At 53.4% G+C, this 26,578-nt stretch overlaps 7 protein-coding genes across 7 annotated transcripts; 4 read left to right on the top strand and 3 right to left on the bottom strand.

Annotated features, from left to right (window-relative positions):
- Positions 1 to 1,719: 1,719 nt before the first annotated feature.
- Positions 1,720 to 3,814, top strand: NCS54_01010800 (FHA domain-containing protein; the record flags this gene model as incomplete). The annotated part of the gene is made up of 2 exons (XM_053155428.1): positions 1,720 to 3,723; positions 3,782 to 3,814. The coding sequence occupies exons 1-2, from the start codon at positions 2,143 to 2,145 to the stop codon at positions 3,812 to 3,814; spliced, it is 1,614 nt and encodes a 537-aa protein (XP_053011403.1). The 5' UTR covers positions 1,720 to 2,142.
- A 1,343-nt stretch (positions 3,815 to 5,157) lies between these two features.
- Positions 5,158 to 5,805, top strand: NCS54_01010700 (Hypothetical protein; the record flags this gene model as incomplete). Its single annotated transcript, XM_053155427.1, has 4 exons — positions 5,158 to 5,201; positions 5,352 to 5,355; positions 5,410 to 5,551; positions 5,615 to 5,805. The coding sequence occupies 4 exons, from the start codon at positions 5,158 to 5,160 to the stop codon at positions 5,803 to 5,805; spliced, it is 381 nt and encodes a 126-aa protein (XP_053011402.1).
- A 492-nt stretch (positions 5,806 to 6,297) lies between these two features.
- NCS54_01010600 (Hypothetical protein) lies at positions 6,298 to 9,615 on the bottom strand (the record flags this gene model as incomplete). Its single annotated transcript, XM_053155426.1, has 1 exon — positions 6,298 to 9,615. The coding sequence occupies one exon, from the start codon at positions 9,613 to 9,615 to the stop codon at positions 6,298 to 6,300; it is 3,318 nt and encodes a 1,105-aa protein (XP_053011401.1).
- A 3,233-nt stretch (positions 9,616 to 12,848) lies between these two features.
- On the top strand, positions 12,849 to 17,976 carry NCS54_01010500 (E3 ubiquitin-protein ligase listerin; the record flags this gene model as incomplete). The annotated part of the gene is made up of 4 exons (XM_053155425.1): positions 12,849 to 13,253; positions 13,309 to 15,407; positions 15,455 to 16,902; positions 16,952 to 17,976. Exons 1-4 carry the CDS (start codon positions 12,975 to 12,977, stop codon positions 17,974 to 17,976), a joined length of 4,851 nt encoding a protein of 1,616 aa, XP_053011400.1. The 5' UTR covers positions 12,849 to 12,974.
- Positions 17,977 to 18,131: 155 nt separating this feature from the next.
- On the bottom strand, positions 18,132 to 19,959 carry NCS54_01010400 (Protein kinase domain-containing protein; the record flags this gene model as incomplete). Its single annotated transcript, XM_053155424.1, has 4 exons — positions 18,132 to 18,317; positions 18,741 to 19,688; positions 19,750 to 19,828; positions 19,886 to 19,959. The coding sequence occupies 4 exons, from the start codon at positions 19,957 to 19,959 to the stop codon at positions 18,132 to 18,134; spliced, it is 1,287 nt and encodes a 428-aa protein (XP_053011399.1).
- A 1,228-nt stretch (positions 19,960 to 21,187) lies between these two features.
- Positions 21,188 to 24,218, top strand: NCS54_01010300 (MHD domain-containing protein; the record flags this gene model as incomplete). Its single annotated transcript, XM_053155423.1, has 6 exons — positions 21,188 to 21,226; positions 21,331 to 21,423; positions 21,516 to 21,601; positions 21,658 to 22,367; positions 22,414 to 23,472; positions 23,521 to 24,218. 6 exons carry the CDS (start codon positions 21,188 to 21,190, stop codon positions 24,216 to 24,218), a joined length of 2,685 nt encoding a protein of 894 aa, XP_053011398.1.
- Positions 24,219 to 24,882: 664 nt separating this feature from the next.
- NCS54_01010200 (Phosphatidate cytidylyltransferase, mitochondrial) lies at positions 24,883 to 26,473 on the bottom strand (the record flags this gene model as incomplete). The annotated part of the gene is made up of 2 exons (XM_053155422.1): positions 24,883 to 26,400; positions 26,453 to 26,473. The coding sequence occupies 2 exons, from the start codon at positions 26,471 to 26,473 to the stop codon at positions 24,883 to 24,885; spliced, it is 1,539 nt and encodes a 512-aa protein (XP_053011397.1).
- Positions 26,474 to 26,578: the final 105 nt, after the last annotated feature.

Raw genomic sequence — 26,578 nt, 5'->3', positions numbered from 1 at the left:
AGAGCACCTGCTCAAGCCTGCGTCGACGCGATACTCTTTACTAACACATACCCAAGCAACCTACAACACGAACCTCAACGCATATTGATCACCTAACCCCCCCCCTTATCACTACTCTCTGTAAGGAACGGCATCATGTGCACGTTCTACAGCACAGGCTACATGTGTCGGGCTTGCGGCTCGTGCGTCCAGCTCGAAACCTCTGAGCAGCCCTGCGCGTACAGCACGAGCAAGAATGAGAGCCTGCGTGAAAAGTGCGTGCCTAGAACTGATCACAAACGAGTAAAGGTGCCCGAGGACCAGTGCGAGAAGTGCAGGGGCAAGAAGAAGAACCCAAAACGTGAGCTGACAGATCCTTGAGGTTGGACTTGAAGTTGACAAAGGGAAATTATAGTGTAGGTTTTTATGCAAAGCTAATATTGTTTGGAACATTTCGCGACTCTAGGTATTGTTACTGTCTCGCGTTGTGGTGGAAGAAGGGAGTCTTTGTTCAAGGGATCCACGAAGCGACGCGTATCAAGATGTGGCTAGAGTCGTGGCTCATGGCAGCTGATGGGATTGAGTTTACTCCAATGGAAGTTTCTGACACGAGAAAAGCGCGGCAGGCGTAAAAAGAATGGGCTGTATCACGCAGCAAAAGACACATGAATGGCTGCCAGTTGAGACGGTTGGTGATGGAGATGCAGCAAGGTTCCAGGGATGTTCTTTGATCTCTGGCATTAGCACAATGCAAGGTCAGGGGTTGACAATTGATCTTGGAAGGTGACAATAGTTATTGACATGAGCCAACAGACACTACAATAGGCTTTTTCCAATTTGAGAGGCGTTGCATTGACTCGATGGTGGCTTATTGTAGTCGTGACGTGCTGACGCGCCTCGGCCATTATTCCTTGGCTGCCATGTATCGGCGATGAGACTCTTGCCAAGTGGCACTGCAACATGCATACAAAACTAGGCAGCTCTGCAATGGGTAAGAGCCCACAATGTATCCGTCCTCCGAAAAACGAATCGGGAAAAGGGAAATGTGCCCAGCCAGACGTAATTTTCGGACAAGGGATTGGGCCTGCAAAACGCGATGTAGGAATTTCGGTTGCGGTGGAGACTCAACATCGGCGGGGGAACGTGTAGAGGAGGCTGGATTCTTGGGTTTGCTTTCAGGCTAAGAAGACGAGGGATTTCTATGGAATTCCTGCAGAGTTTTCATTTTTCAGATTCGAAGAAGAAGCAAAGCATCTCAAAGGCATCATACTTCCAAAAGAGAATTAATATCTAAATCAATGCTGTTCATCAATCATCATCTGTCACCAAACCTGTCAGGCAAGGGATCCTAGACATGGCTGCTCGCTAAAGTGGTCCACGCTACAGCGCGTTCCAGCGGACGTCATCCCTTATCGATAGCGGGGACCACTTAACGCGGGCGCGTAAAGCACCTGCTGCAACCCCTTTGCCCGCATTTGCACATCTTCGCTATAATTATCCCCTCCAGCACCTGCCACCCGCCAAGTTACAGGGCATCGTCCACTATAACTCGACGCCGCGACCGCTGCACAACGGGGCTTGCACAAAAAAAACGCCAACACGACCCGGGACCTCTCAACGCGGCCACGCTACGCTACGCCCGCGTTCTTGGCCGCGTCCCGGGTTAAAGAGCCAAAGCGGGCAGCCTCTTTAAATACCTCCACCACCACCAAAAAACGCCCTCCCTCACACAAAAAAGGTCATTCACTCACATCTTTTTCCACCACCAACCTTCTCTCTCACTTCTTTAGACCGGGCCTCGATTTCTGGCCTCGACATCATCCTTCTTTTAAGAACCCGACCGTGTACGAGACCGCCTTTTTTTGTTCGTCATCGTCGTCTGTTCCTCAAGGACCAACCCTTACCGCTACTACTCCTACGTCTTCGCGTGTTGGCTGGGAAGAACAAGAACAACTACGAAAAAGAAACTCGAACAAGGAAAAGAAAAGGAAGAAGCGTTTCTTGGTGCAGAAAAGGAACCAGGTTGAGTCTCGACTCTCAACGCGTGTTTCTGGTCCTCCCCCATTCGCGCATCTGGACGCGATCCGGTCCTCGACCCTCGACTTTTGTCGATACTCTACAACAACGAATAAACCGATACAAAAGTCGGTTCAAACTCTACAAATGGATTCTCTCGCTTCTTCACCGCGAAAGGGCTCCTCGGCTGAGCCCACGCTCCCCGTCATGAAGCCCATCACCCTCGCCGGCTCCAAGCGCCCGGCCCCGACTCTTCTCCCGCCCTTCGAGCCGCTTTCTTCGTCTCCCAACCTTCCGCGACCTGTCAAGAGACAAAACATCGGCCCCGTGTCCGGCCGTCCTTCTTCTCGTGCTCACCTCAAGTACCCGACTCCCGTGCCGACGTCGAGCACCGGTATCCTCTCGAGTTCCCCGCCCCAGCGTTCCTCGGCTGCTACCGAGCGGGCCCCGCTCTCTGCAGTCCCCGCCGTCGAACTGTCCGAGAATGGCGAGACGCTCATCATGGGCCGATCCTCCAACTCGTCGCACTTTCAGCTCTCGGCCAACCGCCTCGTGTCCCGCGTCCACGTCAAGGCCCGCTTCATCGCCGCCCCGAGCCCCCTCGAGCCCAGCAAGATTGAGATCATCTGCAATGGCTGGAACGGCCTCAAGCTCCACTGCCAGAGTCGCACCTGGGAGCTGTACAAGGGCGACAGCTTCACGAGCGAGACCGAGGGCTCTGAAATTATTGTTGATGTTCAAGATGCTCGCGTTCTTATTCAATGGCCCAAGCGTGCCGTTGACAACCTCTCCGACACCACCTGGGACGATTCTCCTCCCCAGATCCGCCCCAATGCCATTCTCCAGTCTTCCCCTCCTCGACGTACCGGCCGTATCGCTTCTCCTGAGAGCCCTACTCCCGTGACCCTGTCCAGCTCCCGCCGCCTCCAGGCTCTTCTTCCCGGGCACCGAGACCACGGCATTGACATTTACGAGGACGATGAGCCTGAGCTGCCTGAACCCAAGCGAGAGCCCGAGCCTGAAGTTGAGCACATGGATGTTAACGTCAGCATGAACACCGAGGTGACTGCCAGCTTCAGCAGCGTGCAAAGCGTCGAGCAGCACAGCGATGCCGAGGACCAGGACCCTGATGAGGAGAACGACCCCATCGTGCACTCCTTCGGGCCCTTCGGTGCCGACATTTCTTGCCGGTTGGCTTCGATAAGTACAAAGTCTCCCAAGATCTTCAAGGGTGCCAAGCGAGCGTCCAACCCCCTCCACAGCGCCATTGCCGCCGACCTCTTTGCTCCTCGTCAGATTCCCGCGCCTCCTCGATCTCCCCGGAAGCAGCCCCAGCCTCAGCCCGAGTCTCCTCTTTCTTCGCCTCCTCGCGTGTCTACACCTACTCCTGAACCCACCAAGATGTCGTATGAGTCCAACCCCATCGTTGCCAACCACGTCATCAACCAACTCGCCTACTCGCGTCTGTCCTCGACTCCCCTGTCGACCATCATGCAGCACCTCCCCACCGAGGAGAAGAAGGGTCTGGACAAGTCTGACCTCCGCGACGTGATCGAGAGCACGCCCTGCATCGGCATCATCAAGCGACAGGGCAAGGACGCCGCCGGAAAGCCTCTCGAGAGCGAGTACTACTACGTCCCTGAGCAGGACGACGATGAGCAGCGCCGAGCGGCTGTTGTCGATGGCCTTCGAAAGCCCAGTCTCCGCGCTTGTCGCAAGCAGCACAAGGTTTGTTTTCCCCTACATGATCTTCCGATGTGGCTTCGAGGCTTACACTATATAACAGCAATACTACTGGAAGCGTCCCAAGACCCCCTAAACAATTTCCTAATACTCGTACATACTCGTTTCCAGTTTGGGAGATGAGAAGCATCACACAATGATATCACAACGAATCAAGGCGGCGGAAGTGTCTTTTTTTGCTTTATACCCACTCTTCAGTCGAGTTTCTTTTTTCTTCATTGTTCATATTTTAGATTCACGACCTCTCCCGATATCGAACCCCCCTCTCTCGACATGTGCATAGCCAAGGCGTCTTGTTTTTCTTTTCTTGTTTGAGTTGTCATCTTTTGCAAGCCTTGCTGCATTGGGGATGGGGAGTTGAAAGGGGTGAAAAAAAAGGTCAAGCTGTGTGTTTTTATAACGAAAGGGGGGAATTTGAGGAACATGAGGTCCCACGGATATAAAGGGTTCGGGAGGTGCCTTTTCTATTTCAAGGCATATGGTAACGACTGGGACAGAGGAAAGGAAAGGAAAGGAAATGGTTGGCGTGGAAGGGTTGATATCCATGTCTGGTAGGGAGGGCATGCTTGTATGAATTGAAGCACACAATGGAATTCTGTGATAATCAATATTTATGTGCCATATGTGATATGTCCAATTGCTTACAACATATTGTGGTAGATACTGGAACTGAGGTGTAGGTTCACGAGACGCGTCCTGTCCGCGCTTCGTGATGGATGGTGCGAGGAATGGCACGGCGCGTCACGACGAGGCCAGCCAATTGATGCTTCAACCAGTCACGGTCGAGAACACCACTTGCACTCATGATTTGATAAGTCAAGATGTGGCTCAACGGCAATTCCATTGGTCTGATCGACTGCAGGACACATGAGGCGAAATTGCCAGAAGCATTGCACATCTCGAGATGCAATTGGGTTTTCCGGTTTCGTCGGTAGATGACTTGCGTAGATTGACCGAGGCAGACCAGCAGATCCGATATTCGGAGCACACGATCCTCACGCAATGGGACCCTCAATACAACTTGGTCATCGCAAACTCTCTTTTTCCCCAGGATCATATCATCAGAGCAAGCACTTCATGCATCACGCAACGGGGCAGACGCCTCATGCATCACCGGAACAGTTGGAAGCAGAAACTGGAGAGGTACTCACCCGGGTCGAGGAAAAAACAGGACACCAGTGTAAACCTATAAGCTAATTCTTCCTAAAGATGGTAATAAGAGTAATAAAAAAAAAGACTTTAAAGTATTACCTTTGTTATGATATATCTCTTAGTTCTTTTATTGTATTTTATCTAGACTTATCCGTGATAATTATGAGGAGTTAAGTAACTCTCTTCACATTCTGGTGTCTGGTTTATTTCTTGACCCCCTTGGTACAGTACACCAAAGCCTCGAACCCGTCGCATCAGACCACCATCATGCTCCCGGACTTGCCACCACCGCCAATCATTGAGCACGCGGGGTTGGCGAGCTGAACGAACTAGCCTGTTCTCGGCTCATGGGTGCGTGATGATCCCGAAGGGATTGGGGGATATATTAGGGAAGGACCCTTGATTTCGAGGATGCAAGTCATACACACACAAACACAATCTACTCCTGCCTTTGAGTAAAGAAAGGTAAGTACTGGAGTGCAATATTGTTGAGCAAGACACTGACGTCGATGGCTCTAGACACCATCATATCATACCTACCTACTTATACAAACCATCCCTCTACAACATCCTCCCTGCAAGCAAACAACCACACTCACAATGTCTCGACAACCAACCGCACTCGACACATCAACCGAGTCCCCAACATCCCCAACCCAGAGTGAGACGAACCACCATCTCCACTCCTCAATAATCATGGCTAACCTGTCCTTCCTCGTTGAAGCTCCCGTGTCTCCATCCGCCCAGGCCGGCGCCGACCGCTGCATGCGCCACACCAACAGCTGGACTCCGGACTTTGGCCCCGTCCAGCGCCGTCAGAGCTGGAGCGCAGAGGATCAGAAGCATCAGCTGCACATGGCCAAGATTGACCATGTAGCCACTGGTCCAGGCTTCTCGGAGAGGCAGGGCGCATGATTTTTACGAGTGTAACAAGACTGAACGCATCGGAATGAACAAAAAAGACTGTACAACAATGGGTCAATAATGGATCATTAATGTCAGGGTTGGGAAAACGGCTGGATTAACGTCAACGCCAGGCAAGGCGACAGACACTTGTACACTACATCAAAACAAGCTCAGAATGAAACAAGAGTATTCAGTTTGATATAAGCGAATGGCTTCCTATTCATGGCTTCCGAGTGCAATAAAAGCAGTGTGCCGAGGTATCTTGACTCCCGAGCTCCATGTCATCGTCAATGTGTCCTAACGCGATACTCCCCATATGCTCGTTGACAAACCGACAAAAGAAAGAATGGTCGTCAACTTGAGGTTCAACATGATCCAATCTGTCCCTCACTGTCCAGTCCAAACTCCAAACCGTAATCAATGCTTCCCGCGTAGCCCGTAAGTGGGTGCTAATACCAAAACGCCTCAATAATGACCATCAATCATACTCTCCAATGCCACCTACTGGCGTCGTCTCCTCGACTTCTCAGGGTCCAGCCCTTTGGTACTCATGTACTCGGCCGATACTGCCAGAGCATATGCCGTTCCCGCAAGTCCTGCCGTTCCCAGAACGAGCTTGCGGCCAAGTCTTCTCTTCTTGCGTTGCTTCGTCGGCATCTCCTTTCGTTGCTTGGTCGCCATAAATTCCTTCCAGGCTAGTTCATCCTCGGGGTCTGCTCTCCATCCATAAGGCGGAGCCGGTTTATCCATGTGTTCAAAGGGCGTATCGTAGTTGACAAACCCGGTAGGGCTTGCAAAATTTCCAGTCGCAGGCTTGCCCATCATGTCAATCGGGTTCACTCGTGCAGTATTGATGCGTTCCGTCACCTCTACTCCGTTCTGTGCAGTGGCTGGTCCCATCTTGCGAAAGATCAGTACATCGCCACTGCCCGAAACGACCTCGTATCCTTGACTCTGGAGAGGTTTGAAGTGAGGGAGAAACTTGGCGGGGTTTGACAGCTGGAGAAGCACTTCCGAGAGAGCCATTGGCGAGTCCTCGTCGCGTGGTGCAGAGGTAGCTTCTGCCACGTTCATTGTCTGCGACGTTGGGTCGTAGGCGAGGATCTTGTACGAGGCTGTCTCGGGCTTCTTCGATGTGTAATGCTTCTCTGTGATGGGCATCGTTGACTTCCCGCACTCTTCTGAATAGCTTGTCTGCAGGCCCTGGGGTTCATGTGAATAGGCATCCTTCGTAATCTTGTCTCCATACCGGTCCAAAGCAGGCTGTAGTCTCGTAAATTCGGCCGGAGAGGTTTCGTCCATAGATTGAGCCTCTGCACTGTCAATGTCAACACTCGATGTTACTCCTTCAACGTCCGTCCCCCCAGCTGTGTTCTTGGGGAGGAGTGTCGACTTAGACGCCGAATTCTCGGTTCCCCATGATGCCGCAAACTCCTCTGGAAAGTCCCGAGTGTAGTTTCCCGTTAGGTTCTGACTTTTTGGCGTGTCAGCAGATTTCCCATCCTCTGCTGCAGTTTCCACAACGATCGGTTGATCTTTGGTCTCGGCCGATTTCTGCTCTTGGCTGCTCTCATGGGCTCTACGCAAGGTTGCAGCCCGGATCTGCTCAGCATTCCGAGAGTCGACAGTATCGATACTAGTTTCCGTAAAGTCGGGAAAAAACCTGTTCCTCTCGCGCTGATAAGTAACTGGTGGTCCATCCGTGACATCTTGAGAACCTGCCTTGGAATCGAACTCTCGGAGGCCGCGGGCGACTTCATCCAGAGGAATAGAGATCTTGCCGTTGGGCTCGTTGTGGCCAAACGCCTTGTATCTGTGAAGGTCCTGGTAGACCTTGGAGGCTTCCTCAGGGTGGGCAGGGTAAGCCTGGGCCTGAGAGACAAAGCCAGCAGGCTTGTAGCCGTCAAGATCCGTATAGTTCTTGGTAATCTGCTCAGGGTGGACGTGCTCAAACTTGGCAGGCTCCTCATAGCCGGCAGAGGGATACTCGGACACATCTTGGTACTGCTTGGATGCTTGTTCAGGATGCGTGCGCTCCGTTTCAGGTCCGTCGTTGTCATAGACCGAGTACTTGTGTAGGTCGGCGTACTGCTTTGATGCTTCCTCAGGGTGCACTCGTGGGGTAGTCGCGTCGCCGTTCTCGAAATGACGGTAGCCAGTCAAGTCCTTGTATTCTTTTGAGGCCTCTTCAGGGTGGACACGCACCACGCGAGGGGACAAATCGCGAGCAGCGTATTGACGAGTGTCTTTGTACTGCTTCGACTTCTCCTCTGGGGTCAATTGCCGGAGACCGTTAGGCTCGTTCCATTGGACAGCGCCATACAGGTGGAGATCATCGTAGTTCTTGGATTGCTCCTCTGGCGTGAGCTTCCGGAGGCCATCTGGTTCATTCCAACGGACGGGTCCGTACTGACCGAGGTCTTTGTACTTGCGGGCAAAGTTCTCGACCGGAGCATCCACTTTGGGGGCGAGGGGCTTGCCACGTGGGGTGGCATCCATCTGAGATTCCTCGTGGGCCTTGAGGGTGGCCTTGCTGACTTCGAAGGGGGCGGCATAAGCGTCAAGGTCCTTGTACTGCTTCGACTTCTCCTCCGGCGTCAATTGTCGCAGACCATCAGGCTCGTTCCAAGTGACAGCCTCGTACAAACCCAGGTCTCCGTAGTTCTTGGAAGCTTCCTCAGCGGTGGGCTCCCGCAGACCATCGGGTTCATTCCAGTAAACGGCGCCATACATGTGAAGATCGTCATAGTTCTTAGACAACTCCTCATCAGTCTGTTTGCGCAATCCGTCTGGCTCGTTCCAGTGAACCGGCTTGTACTTGTCCAGGTCATCGTAAATCTTGGACTGCTCTTCTGGGGTTAATTCCCGTTGAGTGAAGGGATCATCAAGCTTGGCCGAAGAATATTTGTGGAGGTCGTTGTACTCCTTGGAATCTTCCTCGGGGGTCGGCTTTCGGAGACCATCGGGCTCGTTCCAGCGAACAGGGCCATAGTTATCGAGATCCTTGTATGCAGACGACTCATCCTTGATGGGCGTCTCGTCAATCACAGGCTCATACTTGTCCAAGTCGTTGTACTTTGGCTCTTGAGCAGGCTTGCTGGTGTCTTTGCCATCCTTGATCGGGCCATACTTGTCCAAATCCTCATACTTGGGAGCAGAGTCTGCCTCTGCTGTGATGTCAACAAAGTCGGTAGGCTTGTAGCCCTCCAAGTCTTCATATCGAGCAGCAGGTCCAGTCATGGATGACTTGGACTTCCGGCGGTTGGTGATGGGATCAATGAAGGTGGCGTCTTCATTTTCCGTGGTGGCTTTCAAGACGTCGGCTGGTGTCGTCTTCTTTGCGCCTTGTGGGCGACTGAAGTGATGTGTACCAGTAAGGGTGGTTTTGCGGATGTTGGCCTTGTTATCGCCTCGGATCAAGTGATCGATTGCACTTCGTTCCACATCCTCGATGTTCATGCCGGGTCGGATACCCGAAAGATCGTCTGACCAGGATTTGACCTGATCCATGTTGGCGTACTTGCTCGAGTCAGCATGGCGACCAAAGCTAGCCATTGCCTTCTTGATAGCATCCTTGGCGTTGTTCTCCCAGGAGAGATTGCGGTTCAAGGATTCCATGTACCGATAACGGAACCTGCCATGATGTCGACGGTTTTGTTGAGTTTGAGGTGCTGATGACCAGGAGCCAAAGCAAAACTCGCGGCTTTGACAGGCACACTTGGACTGTAGCGAAGCGGTAGATGTGAGGACGTTGGAACCGACAGCGCGGGTCTGGAGTAGTCTCGCGCTAGGCGAGGTACGTGAAGCCGTCAACAGCATTGTGTGGGGACGAGGGGAGGGTGTAAGAGGTGGGGGAGTCTGGTTCCTGGGGTCAGCATTGAAAGCAACAAGCGGACTCAAGTCTAATCAAGGCTCCAGGCGTCGCAGAGGAGCGAAGCATCGAGAAATCAATAGACTGTGAGTATGAAACGTACCACGGAAACAAGGAACTGATCAGCGATCAACCAAGCAAGCACCCGAGCCAGAAACCCGGAGCTGCCACTAAGAAGTCGAGCTGACGGCGCGCAGGACACACAGCGGCTGAATCAACCGGCCTTCGGCAGCTGAGAGTGAAGCACGGCAGGGCTTCACAAATTGAGTTGTTTGCGGGTGTAAGTGGTGGTGAAGGTCAATAGAGTGAGACAGAGAATAATGAGAGCGCGATGAGGAGAGAAGAAAGACGCGACCAAGGATGAGGGGAAAGCCAGGGACCTTAAAAGATAACGAAGACGGGACAAGCAAGAGTGACGACTTGCAACGGGGCCTGTTTGGTCCTGAGGTTCAACAAGAGACCGGGGCAAGTGAGGGACCAAGTGGGGACCCTGGGGAGTTGGGGGGAGGGTACAGGGAAGGAGCCACTCGGGCGGAGGGTTGAAGGAAACGCCGGAACAGCAGAAGGTATTCGCGAGGCTATTGTGCAGTGGAATCGGGCGTTTACATGTGAAGAAAGGGAATAGATAACAAACAAAACTTGTACTTTATTTTAATATAGTGTTCACTCTTATCGGCCTTCATTTGGCCATGTAAACGCCCAGTCTCACTCTTCAATCTGCTTAAGTTGCTCCACGTTTTTCTTCCCACCTGCGGAGATGGGGAGGAGCTGGAGGGGCGGCTTTGGCTCTTGGTGACACTGTGACACGGCGGAGGCCATGATGCTTTTCCGGGGACCAGTCTCTCGCTTGTGCCGCATGGAGACGCCAAACCAAAGCAAGGAATACCCTTCAAGAGGCCAATGACTCCCTGACGACGAGGCGTGGCGGAAGGGACGGGACTCTGACCAAGCGACAAGACTCCCAAAACAGCCTGCTCGCAGAGGTTCAGTGGTTACAGCCAATGCTGCAACCAGCTGCAACTCGCTGCAAAGGCTCCAAAGGCGTCTCCAGCTGCATGAGCCCACATCCCACCCCCTGGCAATCCAAGCCCCCCGGGGCGACTCTCTTTGCGGGGAAGACGGCATCGCCTAATGGGGCAAGTTGATACTGTCCCGCCCCGCCGACTTCACAAGCTGAACCTGGGACTTCCCAGCCGCTGACGTCTGCCTCACAAGCCAGAACCCCTGTGAAGCGGCAATCCGCTGCGAGGGTGATGATGAGGATATCCGCACACACACTCGCTGCATGCTGCGACGCCCTCTCTGTGGGATCTCATGGCATGCCTCGGCATAGCTCCCCGAGAACCAGCTGCGCCAATCACAGCTATCAGTGACCTGTTTTTCCTTCTGTTTCCACTTCTCGCATCCTCAGGATGACCCAATTCAGCGTCAATGAGCAACCATCGTGAGCACCGAAAGAGGAAATTCCGCTGGGTGTTGAGGCGGGCGGCTCGCGGAGGCGGGGGTGCCTGGTCCGGGAACTTGTCTGCTTATCAGGAGGGCTTGTCTTTGCCCAGGGGCAAATCTTGCTTGTCTCTGATTAGGCTCCCATACGACAACCGATCCCGTCTGGACGGACGGAAGCAGAATTATTACGAGACGCCATTGCCGGCACAAATCATGAGAGCAATGGAGAAACCCGGGTGGAGTTGCTAGAGGACGAGATCCGGGGATAGCTTGACGAAAAATCCCCGTGGAGAGATCAGGCCAAGCCGAGTCGAGAGAGGCGCGCGAAACGACTGATGCCACGAGGGGCCCAGAACAACTCTATCAATCTGACAGACCTTGACAGTGGCCGTCTTCGTTTGGCTGGTGGTTAATTGCACCGGCGCATGCTGATCAAACAGCCGAATCCTACCTAGAATTCATCCACCCAATCACGCGCCTGTTGCTTGGAACGAAAGGGATGGCTGCCACGGTCGCCCTCACACGCTCACTCGCAGCGGCGATCTGATGCAAGTTGTAATGGCCATGATGCTCTCGGTGACTCTGAGCTGATCATGTGCTCGACTGTATGAAGCAAGGACGCGTCTGATGTGTCTGTTGCTTTCTTTTTTGTCATTGAGCCTTTGTGAAGCGACAGAAGCCATAAGCGTCTTTCCCCCGTCCCTCAACTCGACGTCAATCCCTCCAACAACTCCGCGCCTTGCGGGCGACGAGTCATCTCCTGGATCCTGGAATCGCTAGCGTCTTCGCCCCGTGCTGTAACTCGATGCTTTCAGAAGGTGGCTACAGGGGACCCCGTCTGACCGATTGGCACTGCCCGTGAATCTTTGCCCTCCCGTGTCTCGTCGGCGGCTGACATCGTGAGGCGCCAGAGGAGAGGTTGACATCGGCTCCAGTTGACGATGAAGCGGCTGAGCGGCTGAAGAGCGGAGCGAGCAAGCGGGCACGCGAGTGAAGAAATAAGTGAGACACACACTTGAAGGGCAAGGGTAGACACGCCTAATACTTATCAAATACTGTCTTTGATGGCCAGCAATTGCCATAAAATCTGTAGAAAATATCATAAAATAAGACGATAGTCGCCAAATCTTTGATATCATTTTCTTATGAATTTATTACCATCATGGGGGCGGATAACCATCATTCTTTGTAATAGGTACTTAGACAACGCCTCTTTTTCAATTGAGCCATGTGGTGGGTTGGTAATCAATCAGCCTCAGTTCGGTAGGTATAATCATGTTGTTTCACTCAATGTCTTTTCTTTTGTTGAGTAGAGCATTTCTCTTCTCTCAGGCACAAATACTCTTAGACGCAAGGAGGGAAATACAGTTTTCTGCTCAAATAACGGGATTCAACTGCAGGCAAACCGTCCAGTTGCTTATGCGACCGGCGTGACTCAAGGCGGCGTGTCAGCGAATGAGCCAACGGCGAGAAGATGTCGTACAACACGATAAACCTGTTATAAAACTTTTGAAAATAGTAAACACCCAAGATCAACATCAAGATATACTCCCTTGGATCTTTCATTACTTCATCCTCTACCCATTCTTTGGTGTCTTTCCTGTTTTCTGATCTCAATAACTGAGGCTCAGCGACTTGTCGGCCCCACCTGTCCCCGCCAAGGCCAACCAGATTCGGTCCCTCTTGTGACATCACTCCTCCCTCGACATTTTCATCAATCATCACAGATACCAGCTACCTCTGCCTTTCGGAGCTCCCAACAAAGCCGAGACCGCATCTACCATCACCTGCATTCCGCTTGACGGCCCCTGGACCTGGACCTGGATCTGGACCTCTACGATTCATCTGGTTCCTCGCAGCCATGAAGCGGACTCAGGGCAAAGCCTTTGACGGACCCCGCTCCGGGTTCGCGGCCTTCGGAGGCTTTGGCGCCGCCGGTTCCGGCACCTCCCTGTCTTACCTCGCCGAACCCCCGTCTTTCACGGCCGTGTCGGACCCCAACGTGGTCGTGTCTCTCAAGAATGTCCTCAAGAAAGACAGCACTACCAAGGCCAAGGCGCTCGAGGACCTCCTTGCCTACGTGCAGGCTCATCCCTTTGACAAGGATGGCGGGGTAGAGGAGGCTATTCTCGAGGTTTGGGTGAGTGGGACATGGGTTGATAGCAGAGTGCTCAGTGTGGCTCATAGTTTGACAGGTTCAATTGTATCCTCGCACATCGATAGACAACTCACGCCGTGTCCGTGAGCTTACGCATAATCTTCAGTTTGAGCTGATGAAGTCGGCGCGAAAGCGCTTTGAACGTCATCTGCCCAAGGTCGTCGCCGCATGGCTCGCCGGCCTGTATGATCGCGATCGCGTGGTATCCAGGGCAGCCAGCGACGGCCTAACTTCATTCCTCTCCACTCCCGAAAAGGTTCTCGCCTTCTGGAATAAGTGTCAAGCTCAGATCCTTGACTTTGCCATCGAGGCGATCCAAGAGACAAAGGACACCCTGAGCGATGAGCGTTCAACAACGCCGGAGGACTCCGAGGCTAAATACTTCCGGGTTGTCACAGCCAGTTTGTCACTTGTTCTCGGCCTGCTCCAAAAGGTCGAACCAAGCAATCTTGAGAAGCAACAGTCCCGATACGACGACTACTTTGGGGAGGAAAGTGTCTGGAAAACCATCACCTTTAAGGACTCATCAGTGAGAAAGACTGTTTGCCAACTTCTCTTTGCTTCCATCGAACGCAAGCTACCTTATGCAGAGTCAACAAAGGCTAAGCAGGCATTCATCACCGGTGGCCTCAAGACAAACCAAGCCGGCTCTGCTCTCGAGTATGTTCGAGCCCTGACAAAACTGACCCAGGTCTATCCAGACGTCTGGTCATCATCCAAACCTCCGAGCGACCCCAAGTCACCTCTGGGTAGGCTACAGGCCTTTGTTGCCAAGGGTTCTCAGGGAAGCCAGCCAAAGTTCTGGGAATGCCTGGACCAGCTGTTATCAGTTCTGCCTACGGATCTAATCAATGCCGAGGTGGCTTCTCAGTTCTTGACTTCTCTCAAGTCGGGCATTACACATAGGGATGAACCCCGAACGAATACTTCTTTCGCCTGGAAGTGCTATATCGATACGGCAAAGCGATTATTGAGAAGTCTGCCCTCGGACGACCAGCTGCCCTTTGTTCAGGAACATCTTTTCCCTCTCATCGAACAATTCCTCTTCTCGGTGTCCGAAAAGACGCCAGCGATCCCTCTCGGCCCGAATGCCGTCTCCGTTCTCGTCGAGGCATATGTTGCCACTGTCCAGGCATCGCCTCCCGCTGTTTCCGCATCCGAAGAGGAGTGGAACAGACTTGCGAGCATCTTTTGCGCCAAGATCTCTGGATCTCTCCCCGAAGTGTCTCGGGAGTACCAACAGTCACAGGATAAGATCGCGGAAGAGGGCCGACGGTGGTTCAGCCTCGTTGGGCAGATTGAGGACAAGATCTTGGAGCTTGCACAGGGTATCCCCGACCACACGGCCGACCCTTCACTCAAGGTCATTACACAAAGCATTTCGCTTCTTGAAAGCCGCAATCTGAAGCCATATGGAGCCGCTAGGATTCTCGAGTTTGCTCTGAGCACGGCTCCTCGTCTCTTCCATGGCGAAGGGGCCAAGAAGCTTTCCAGGTTTCTCTCATCGCTGGTCGAACAAGATGCCGCCAAAGCTGTTGCCTCTCCTTCTTCTCGGTACCTCCTCTCCTGTCTGCATCTTCTTGGTTCGGTGTCCACCGAATTTGCTCCTATTTGGAACTCTTGGGTCGAAGCTGTTCTTGATCTTGAGTCGGAGACTGACCGCGACTCGGCGCTTGCATCTCTCATCTCCAATGATCGTGGAGCGGTTCTCGCAAAGGGCAATATGGAGTTACAGAAGCATATCATTGGGCAGGCGACGCTTCTAGCTCTCGGTGGCGCCACCTCCTGGGAGCTGTTGGAGGCTGCTGTCACCTACCAGACACTGACTGACACCAACTACCGAGAACTCATTCAAACTCTTGTGGAGATTCTTGAAAAGGAGCCTCAGCAGACAGAACCCACCCTCCAGGCTTTGGAGATCGCAGCTAAGGGCAGACCGGAGCTGTTCTCCCGAGATGAGCACGTTCATACAACGCTGCTTGCCCTCCTGCTCGGACTTTCCGAGCTCGACAATACCACTGTTTCTTCGAAAGCAACCGCCATTCGTACGCTTTTGGATAGCCACTCCAGCGGGAAGCTACCCGTTGTTGCCGTCATCCAAGCCAACCTTGAGAGGGCTGGGCCACAATCCCTTGAGTAAGACTGCCTCTGACCTATCTCAGACTTTGCTGACCAGTTTTTAGTATCAAGACACTCGTGGCACAGGCCGAAAATGCCTCCTCGAGCGACATTCCTTCAGAGGAGCTTTTCCCGAGTACCAATGTGTGGATGAAGGAGCTCGCTCCTTTCCTCGAGCTGTCCGTCAACCCATCTATATCGATTACCAACAGCCTCGGCGGTGCTGCTGCGTTGGTGACGGGCGCACCTCGAACTACCCAGCTCCGAGTCCACAGAGACAGAAAGGGACGCTCCATTCCTGCGAGAATGGCACTCTACGTGTCTCAACTCTCCGACAAGCTTCCAATCTCGCAGCTGCCACAGCCATTCCAGCGAGAGATCCTGTATCTTCAGTGCCTGACAGTCCAACTCATTTCGGATCAGATCACATGCATGGAGGATAACCGTCTATGGAGGACTCTGAAACCGGCCGAGGCCATCAGCCAGGCCGAGGACTTTGTTTCCAAGACACGTGGAGTTCTGACTTCTTTGACCTCTGATGTCAAGACCCTAGATTCTGATGACGACTCTACATGCCTGGTCCGCGATCTGATCCATCTGCTAACCAAACACTCGGATGAGTTGACACCCAGAGGCTTGTACAGTGCAAGAGCGCTTTCCGAACTGGTTCAGTCTATCACAGAGGCCCATGGAGCTTCTCCAAGCCTTGAGGATACTCTTCTGAAGCCCGATGTTCTCAAAGTTGGTCCCGCGACCGTCTTGCCCGCCTCGGCACTTATTGCCGGGTTTGGGGAGACGCTTCAGCCTTCCAAGGCCCTCAACACCTTTTGCAACCGAGTGGTTAGTGAGATTGCGGGACTGAAAGCTCAGGGTGAAAAGACTCTGATGACTCTTGTGCTTCTTTCATCGTGCGCTCAGGTCTACGAAACCGGCGAGATGCCTGTGGCAAACAACCGCATTGTCTTTGCAGTCCGGCAAATCACATCGTGGCTAGATGAGCCTGAGGATCTGAGTCCAGCTCTGTGTGCTGAGATTTGCCGTGCTTTGAACAAGCTGATGCCATGCATGAAGGACGTCTATGGATCTTACTGGGAGAAGGCAATTGAGTTCTGCATCTCGCTCTGGAATCGCGCTCACGAGTTCGAGCTTGACACTGCTCTCCCTTTCATTCACTCGTCACTGAGATTGTACAAGACTCTGGAGACACTGCAGGAGCCCAACGACGATCTTGATGATGCAATTAAGGAGTACGCAGGCGCCAAGCCCAGGGCACTTGTTGAGCTACTTCGACTTTCGCGAGACACCAGCTCACAGCCCTTGGAGATCGTGGATGCCATGCTTTGCCGTGAGGTGGAAAAGATGCCTCTGCGACAGGTCCCAGATCTATCCGACATCTTTGCCTTGGTGGCTTCTGATTCTCGAGATATTCAGACGGCCGCTTTCAACTTGCTTCACAGAGCTATTCCCGAGCAGCAGCAGCAGAAGTCTGTTGATGCTCTGCTAGACAAGACAGGTATGAGTCCCTCAAAGCCGCCCATAGGTTTTGCCACTAACATTTGTAGATGCTCGGCTGCCTGATGAACTGCTCTCCCTGCTTCTCGACGCTCCGACCCTTGAAAAGTACTCGGACGAGATGCTGGCAGAGTTCCCCTCTCCCATCCGCTCATACCTCCTGTCCTGGAAGTTGGTCTTTGATGCCTACTCGACCTCGTCTTTCAAGATCCGCAACGACTTTACCGAGAACCTCAAGACTGACAACTATATTGCGCCACTGCTCGACTTTATGTTTGACGTGCTTGGACACTCTGCGGCACAGGCTCTCAAGCTGGAAAAGGCCAACCTCGGAGTCGAGCAGATCCAGAACTACGATGTGAAGCTCGCAGAGTCTGAGCCTGAGGAGAAGAACATGCAGTGGCTCCTTGTGCATCTTTACTATCTGATTCACAAGTATACTCCTGGCTTGTTCCGCGCCTGGTACATCGATTGCCGTTCGAAGCGAACACGCATCGCGGTCGAGTCCTGGACAACCAAGTACTTCTCGCCCCTCATCGTCTCGGATGCTCTCGACGATGTCCAGCAATGGGCAGACAGCCAAGAACCTCCCGCCATGGACGAGCAAGAACTTGTTGTGCGTGTAGCCCGAGCCGCCAGAGAAGTAACAGCCAGCTACGAAGTCGACGAAAGCCAAGCCGCCATCACAATCAAGATCCCAGCCAACTTCCCCATCGAAAACGTCTCGGTTCAAGGCCTCAACCGCGTCGCCGTCAGCGAGAAGAAGTGGCAGAGCTGGGTCATGACCACGCAGGGCGTCATCACCTTCTCCAACGGCAATATCATTGACGGTCTGCAGGCGTTCAAACGCAACATTGTCGGCGCCCTCAAGGGCCAGAGCGAGTGCGCCATCTGCTACAGCATCATCTCTACAGATAAGCGCATGCCTGATAAGCGGTGCTCGACTTGCAAGAACCTGTTCCATCGGACGTGTTTGTACAAGTGGTTCCAGACGAGTAACCAGAACACTTGCCCGCTGTGCAGAAATCCTATTGACTACATTGGGGCGGACACGGCCAAGAGGCGCCAGGTTTAAGTGTGTGGAGTATTCAGAGTTTCAAAAGGAGTGAAATAGATGGTATAGAAGTTAGAAAGGTGGCTTGAATATGACTCGATTATCACCTACCACGCTATAAGCGATATCTCTTTACGTAGCTACTTAACCACTCCCACAGTACCAAACACGCTCAACTAATCCATGTCGACATCACCATCCTTGTCGCGGTTCTGCTTCTTGTTCTTCTTTTTCTTCTCATCGTCCCCTTCGTATCCTGATTCCCCTCCCTTATCCTTGTCCTTCTCATTCCCGCTTTTCGCCCTCTTCTGTGTCCTTGACGCCACCACCAGCGGGTATATCGATGGGAGCAGACTTCTTGTCTGTAGGATGGTCAGAAGGAGGGTAACAAAGAGAACAAGATTGGGGCCTACTCTTGTTATCGCGTGGGTTGGGCATTTTGATATATACTACAAGCTGATTGTTTTTGTTTGGGTCTTTAGAATACATAATTTGGATAGCTTGTAGAGCTTAGGAAGATGGCTGGCATGGAAACGAGTTATATATGTTTAAGATGCGAAAGTGAATATTTGGTTGACACAGCTTGATAGCGTGTAGAGGTGTTGTCGGCTTGTGAGACCGAGATCAGGTGAACATGCCAAATAGGGCTGCGATGGAAGGCGAGTGTGACGGTGATAAACCTTGTTCAAGTCGAGGCATGTTCAACGTGTCGTGTCAAGACATTTATGATTCAAGGCCTGTATTTGTTAGTTTGCGCATGCGGGAATTGACAAGCGGAAACTGACCTGTTCAGCTGAGAGTCTTTGGCTGTCATAACGGACTAAAGAAGCAACAAGCTCTCTGAATTCAGCATCCACGTCTGGGAGGATCACGTCCCAGGGGCGTGAAGGAAAGACTGTCCAGAGCTGGAAAGGAGATATCTTAAACTCCTTTGCCTCAGGCCAAGTCTCTGGGGTAGGTGTGCCAATGGTCTTGAAGATACTAAGAATCAGTCCCAGTTGGTTTCCATCCTCATGCACGGCACGAGACTCGAAGATGGGCTTGGGCGGATCTCGAATGGCCTCTGAAATCATGACGCCCACCCCCCACATGTCGACTTCTGGCCCGTACGACTTGTTCCCGAAGAGAACATCTATCGCTCGATAAGGCCCTGTCCCGATGTCGAGAATCTTGTCATCATGTGGCTCAGATTGGGCCGAGAACTCGGGGTGCCATGCAGTACCAAAGTCGGAGAGATAAGCTGGGCCGGTAGGAGAAGCTAAAAGAATCGCGGATGGCTTAATATCTCGATGTATGATTCCCTGCGTATGTATATCCTTTAACCCCTGAAGAACGTCTCTAAAGATTGAACGAGCCGCGTCCAAAGGGATGGACCCTTTGTCAAGAAGATCGGTGAGAGTGTAAGGCATGAAGGGAAAGACGAGGACGAATTGCTGCTCTTGGTCGCGAAAGGTTTCGAGCAGTTCAATACAGGGAGACCGCAGAGTCTTGAGGATCTTAGCCTCTCGTTGGGGATTATGCGGCTCGATGTTCTGGTAGGCGACAATGACTTTCAGAGCTTTGTCGCCGGAGCGATAGACCTCAGAGGTGACGCCCTCAGAGATGGGATGGCAGTTTCGGTAGGGGCCAATGCGAACACCAGATTCCTCCTCAACCTCAGCCTCATCATACTCTTGGGTATCTTGTCTGGGCAGCGGTGTCGAGGTAGGCTGACAGGCGAGGTTGTACTCCTCCTAGGCGTTGTCAGCGGTTCCCGAGCCCTGGGCTGCCGCGAGAGGCTGCATCGCAGCGCACCTGAGTAGAAGAGATCTGGTAGGCGGCCTGTTCTATGGCGATGGCCTCGCTCATGCTAGTCGTTGCTAACGACTCTTGGCTGGGGAGTGCGTGTAAGCGGTCTGTGACATGCGCTGGTAGGGGTCTGCCTGCTTACATCTTTTGGATGGTCTCGTACCGCTGGGAGGCCGAGAGCGCGGCTTTCCATTCAGGCAACCCGACAGACGCCATTGTTGGTTGGCTAGAGAGTTAGGCCTACACCCGGTCTCCCGTGTCTCAAAGGTTTGGTGTTACTCTTCAACGGTCAAGCGTGGTCCCGTATAACGGCACGCAATTGAGCATCCGGTCAATTGCGGTCGACACAATGTAGAGAATCCCAATTTCCCCCGCTTTGACGGCTCAATCGCTCCCGCAGATGAACAAGGGGCAAAGATCGGCCTAGCTGGGGTTGTCTTAAAGGCGTTGACGTAGTGCGTAGGAAAGGTATTTGTGAATGTATCCGGAGAGCTGAAGCAAGAGGCGGGAGCAGGCCCGCAATTTCATCCAGCAGAAACAAGGCCCTAAGATTAGACAGGAACAGGGGTGTAGGGCCTGAAACCGTCTGTTTGCTTGTCGCAGCGTCAAGAATAATGCTGTAATGCCCTTATTGAAGCTTCATTTCGCGGTGTAGGTGCAGTGCTATCGTGAGAGCTACAACAAGGAGGTACCTTGGTTGTGAGGTCATGCTTCTGTCCTCGTGACCTCGGCTCGGGCTCTACTCTGCCCGTGAATGAAGCTCCCCCCGTGCTCCCGCATCTTCTCCCCGTCTTCTCGAAGCCCACCAACCAAAAGCTTCATCCAACAGCTTCACCCAACCAACGGCACCCAAGCTTCTAGCGTTGGGTCCACCGCTTTGCTCCGCTGCCAGCCCGGTCAAGCCCATTCGAGGCGAGGTCCAGTCACCAGCCGAGAACCAGAGCCCAGCCCCAGCCGCCTCTCTTCGCCTTGGCCTTGTCCCTCTGTCTGTTGTCAGGTCCGTCCAGTGAGCTCCGTCTTGCTTCCAAGATTCTATTCTTCCAACCTCGCATCGCACCGCATCTTGGCTTGGATCAACGCACAAGAGCCGCGTAATAGCTTTCCCCTTTCTTCCGACTCGTCCCATCCTCCCGTCGACATTGTCACCTGCGACATGACCTTTCTGGTCTCTTAACAAACCTAGCCGTCTTGTCCGTCACTGCGCTTGCTTGCTTCCCGACCAACCGGCCGACCCATCATCACCGAACCAAGCAAAACCTCCCTGTCGCCTTGTTCGTCAACCCCGAAGCTTGACCGACCCCTCTCGCTCGCCCTCGGCCTCATCGCCATGCGCATTCTCTCCTCGAGCCATTAATCGTATACTTAATCATCTCCCCCCTACTTCCACACCTATATATAATTCCACCATCCGTTTGCGCCGCGCCGCTCCCCAAATCGGTCCACCATGGAAGACATGGCAAGGGCCGAGTATCCCGCCATGCTGGTGAGGCAATCCCCGTCCACAGCCAAGACTGCAGCGCTGCAAAATGCAAGACGCAGAGTCTGGTGTCGAGCTTTTACTGATCTGCTTCTTTGCGCAACTCATAGGCAGCTCTCCAGCCCGGCCAGGCGGCTCATACCCTCTCAGAACGAGTAAAGCGCATGTCCCGCATCAACGTCGAAATTGCCGACTGGCTCCAGGTACGCCGGCCTCTCGAGATGGATGCCAATGCCCACGCACAGACTTGGGGTCATCCCGTTCCATCCAGACGGCATACTGACCTTCAACCTAGGAGCGCCGTCGCGTCGAGGAACAGTATGTTCAGGGCTTGCGCAAGCTCACTGCCTTCAAGGTGCCCAATGCCCAGTCTGAGCTAGGGTAAGTCTGGCCGCTCTGCAGTACCATGATGACTCGCAGGCTCACAGTTGCCATAGTGTCTTCCAGGCCCCATGGAACCGAATCATCGACTCGGTCGAGAGCATCGCCCACTTCCACCATCAGCTCGCCGATCGCATCGAGAAGGACATTGAGCACCCTCTACGCAACTTTCACATCCGCAAGGACTTCCAAAACATGAACACCATGTCCAACAACCTGGCTACCATGGCAAAGGACCTTGAGGAGGCTCAGGAGCGGTCCGACAAGCTGAGCAAGAAGGGAGGTCGTGCCAATACCCAAAAGGTCGACGCCGCCTCGTCTAAGCTGGAGGCTGCTAGCGGACAGTGGGAGTCGCAGGCGCCCTTCATCTTCGAGTCCCTCCAAGCCCTCGACGAGTCGCGGGTCAACAATCTACGTGACCTCCTCACCCAGTACCAGACCCACGAATCCGACCAAGCCCAGCGCGTTCAGGAGAATGCCGTCGAAACGCTTGCGCTCATGCTCGAAATCGATACGGACAAGGAAATCCAGTCATTTGTGAACAGGGCCACCCAAGGCAGGGCCAAGCTTCCCACGAGGACTTCAACGCGACAGTCATCCGTTGTCGGCACCACGCCTTCGACGCCAGTGCCCCCAAGCACTGCCGGTAGCACCAATGCGCCCACACCAAGCGTCCAGGCGCCTCCTACCCCTGCTGCCGCTTCCTCTACCGTTCCCGACGACGATGTGAGCGAGAACAATTCGGTTCCACAAGAGCCCAAGCCAGGTAAGTCGACCCTTGGCATGTTGTACGCTTAGCTAACATCCTCAAGGCGGCAAACTTCGCCGTCTCGGTACCATGTTTGGTGGACGAAGGCGACAGAGCATGCACGCCGGTTTTGGCCAATTATCCCCTCAAAAGGGCGGCTCTAGCTTCGGCAGGTTGGGAACCAGCCACAGTCAGCATGACCGCGGTGTCTCACCAAGAGGCTCCTCGACTAATCTGCAGGAGCATCATCGACTGTCCTCTCTAGCAGAAGCACCTGATGTGCCTAAGCTGCCCGCGAATATCGACCAACCATCCAAGCCCGAGTCCACGCCGCACGAGAACACGAACGGAGTGTCGCACAATGAAGGTCTTATGGACAGCCCGATCCCACAAACGACTGCAGGCACAGTCAATGGCAACCATGAGCCCGATTTGTCAGATGTTCAGCCGCCCCCAGGCCCTCCTCCTTCGCACAAGCCAGAGGAGCAGCAATCGACCCCTGCTGCAGCCACTGCTGGAACCAAGGACTCAGAAGGCTTCACTGTGCCACCGCCGATGAACGACCCCATCTCGCAAGCTCAAAGGGAGGCCCAGCAGGAAGCAGGTGAAGACCCCGAGCAACTGCTCAAGGTCAACATTCAGCAGACACCAGTTGAGGAAGAGGATCCGGAAGCCAAGCTCGCCGCGTTGTCGAGTGTTGCCAACAGCCTCAAGATCGGACCGGCCACTCGTCGCACAGGCACCGTAAGAGGTCGCCGTGACGTCCGGCACACCGTCTACGTCCCACCGCCTAGTATGCCCGAGAGCGGTACTGATTCCTCCGTGGGCGGGTTCCCTGTGTCGCCTTCATTGCCCGCTACGTCCTTCACAAAGTCCGGCACCGTCGCTGCGCTAGCATCCGAGGCTAGCATTGCTGGAACTTCAGATACGCAGTCTGTACGATCGGGCAACTCATTGGGAAGCCTTGCCCACCCCAAGCATCCTGATATGACGGCCCCTGGTCTGAACTCATCCATCATTGAGAGTGTCTCTGCTGTCTTTGAAGAGGGTGGCATTAAATCTGCATCCATCACTGGTGAAGTTGCGTTTGTCAACAACCCCAGTGATTCAGGCGATGCAAAGAGTAAGTTGCAACATGAATTCGTCAAGGACATGTATTCACACGAAGCAGGTTACGAAACCATCCGTATCAACAACTTCGCAGCACTGGAGCGCATTGGCCCTAACCGCATCTTCGTGCAAAACTCATCAGTTGAAAACCACGATCAGTTCTCCCTCGACGTCTCCCATCTCACCAAGACGAACACGGCATTCTCCTATCGGGTATTTGCTGAGGATTCTGGAAGCCCCGCGCTCGGTCAGCATGCGCCCTTGCTCCTGAAGCTTGCCTGGAAGCCTCAAGGAGACAAGCTCGGCTTGCTACTACAATACCAGCTCAACCCATCCTTCAAGTTCTCTGCGCCTGTAACGTTACACAACGTGGTCATCGTGGCGACGTACGAGGGCCGATCAAGCGGCGCTCAGACGAAGCCTGTGGGAACACACCTCAAGGACAAGCACCTGGTGTACTGGCGGGTAGGCGATGTGACGCTCACCAACGAACCCCACAAGATTGTGTGCCGTATCATCGGCGCCGAGGGCACCGAGCCCAAGCCAGGACATGTTGAGGCCAGATGGGAGTACACTCCCTCTGGAGACGATGTGGTAGGAAGCGGCATTTCCATCTCGAGACTTGACGAGGGCAAGGGCAAGGCGAAGGAACTTACAGAGGATGACCCCTTCGCCGACGACAGCGCAAGCACTGAGCAGAAGTGGGTAGACGTGCCGGTGGTGAGAAAGCTCGTCAGTGGCAAGTACGAGGGTCGGTAAGGGGTCATGAGCCAGAAACTGAACCTTGAGGTGTGATTCCCAAAGTGCATGGATAGAGGCCCGAGGGGGACACTGAAAAATGTTCCTGGGGCGGCGCATTGAATAGCGAGCGTGATGGGAGGATAGCCTCCCCTTCTTGGGTTTACTTTCACTCCTTTTTTTATACTTTTCCTTTTTTTTTTATCTTTGTATGTCATACTGTCTCTTGTCTTTTTTGTATGGGTTATTGACGGCTGGATGGGTTGGAGCGTGAGAAGGGCAGTAGTAGTATTTTTTTGTTGAAAAGCTGTAACCCTGTAGTCTCTATGACTCTACAACAACAATGTCTATATCTCGACAATATCAAGACTCTTGCTTGGTTTTGTCCAATTGTAACATATAGAACACGGCCTATTTTGTTTGGTACTTTGCATATTGGCTTTCGCTACGTCTATACTATTTTCCTTCCTTTTGACCCTGCCTATAAACGCTCCGGTCCGAAATACTCCAAAACGACGCTGTGCGTTGTTGCCCCTTGCTTCTCGCTGTTACAGCGGTAAAGTGGGCTATACATAGATCTGGGATACAAAATGGAATGCGCGTCGTGGACGACGCTGGTGATATGTACAGGTGTGAGCGTGATGGCTGGAGGCATCAAAAGGACTCAGGGGGCTTCGATCCTTGTCTACTCAGACTTGTCAGCATTTTCCCTGGCCTTTTGGCTCTCTTGGCCCTTCTTCCACTTGGAAAACTTCTCGCCGAGGTATCGCCACGTCCGTGAAAAGCCACCCATCACTAGTCCCTTGATGCTCTGCGTTGTGCTGGGCCAGTTGACTGTGTGCTTGACCACGGTCCGCACCGTCTCACGCAGGTTCTCAGGGTCATCCGTAGCGATGCGACGCTCGAACTCGCCTCCCTGCATGCGATGAACAGCGTGACTTTCCTCGTCGGAAGTGGCCTTCATCAACTTATTGAACTCGCCGCGAGGGATGCCAAACTTCTTCTGGTACTGGAAGTAGAGGCGGGAGCGGAAGGTCTGTGGAAGACGCCGCACCATGTTACCGCGACGGACGGGATCCATATCCTGCTCGAGGGTGTTAACCGCCTCAGGGTTGAGGATCCAGTCTTGGTCGTCGATGCGGCAGGGACCAGAAAAGTCGACGTTTGGAAGTGTCTTAACTAGGGGCGCGTAGAGGCGACGGAAGTGAACAATGTTGTTGTCAACAATGTTTGTCACCTTGCTCTTGTTCTCCGTGGGAAGAGCCATGCGAGGATCGCCAAGGTAGCTGAGGCCGGCGATGGTGCTGTAGAGTTCGGCCTCTGTGAACTTTGGGGGCAGGAGAAGGAGGGCAGTTCGAACAGCGGCGATGAGGTTGTGCTGGTTCGCAAGTCGTACACGGGGATGGTCACGGAGAATCTTGACGGGCTTCTGAAGACGACCTGCAAGGTACAGACTCTCCCAAGAAGAAAGATCGGTAACGAGGTTGTCAATACTTGTCACGCCGTACTTGATGAGCATTCCGTTCATCTCAATGTACGGGTTGAAGTAGACTCCAGCGCCCCAATTCTGCACGCGCGAGACGAAACCGGACCCCAAAGATGCGATACCGGAGTAGTGATCCCGATGCTGCTTCATGTTGATCGAATGCCAGTGCTGAGTGTGCGTCACTCCAAAAATGAAGTCAATCATCTTGGGAGAGCCTTTTTGCGACTTGACGAGTGCTTCAGGCGGGTTGGGGTGGACAGCGCGGAAGGCGGCATCGGAGATGCTCGGCTTGGAAGCCTCTTGAGGAAACACTCCAGAGCCATATGCGAAGCAATAGACAATGGGAGCATTGAACTGCCGAAGCATCAGACGCAAAGCCTCCTTCAGCTCATAATTAATGATCATGTGTTGGTTCGCGCCGAAAAGACGATGTGGCAGGTCGTCAAAGGACTTTATAGATGTGTCGAGGTCTTCCCAGTCGCTGCTAAAGACATTAATATTGCTGCTGGACTTGGAAGTCGAGGATGCGCTGCTCGAAACGGACGTGTCGGAGTCTGTCGTCGAAGTTGCGGAACTCTCGGAATCGCTGGGGCTGTCAGGCCGCTTCGATGAGGTTGACGACCATCGTGACGAGATCAATGACGAGGCGGATGGTTTCGAGTAGAGTTGACGGGCGCGTAGGGTTCGAAGGGATAGAGCTCGGGTGGTCACGGAGGACTAGAGGAAGCTGTTAGAGGGGAGAACTGGAGGAGGCAAGGTTGGAGCTCACCCTGAGGCCAATTGAGGCCATTGTTTATGATGAGATGAAATCTATTATCAACAAAAAGTGTCTGGGTACGATTATCGTTCCAAGATGAGGTTGAGGGAGAGTAAGGGCAGCTCAAGCTGCGGCGGC

The sequence above is a fragment of the Fusarium falciforme genome, chromosome 8, assembly GCF_026873545.1.
Source record: "Fusarium falciforme chromosome 8, complete sequence".
Taxonomy (NCBI): Eukaryota; Fungi; Ascomycota; class Sordariomycetes; order Hypocreales; family Nectriaceae; genus Fusarium; species Fusarium falciforme.
Note: the sequence above shows the minus strand (reverse complement) of the source record. Positions and strands in the feature narration are given on the sequence as shown.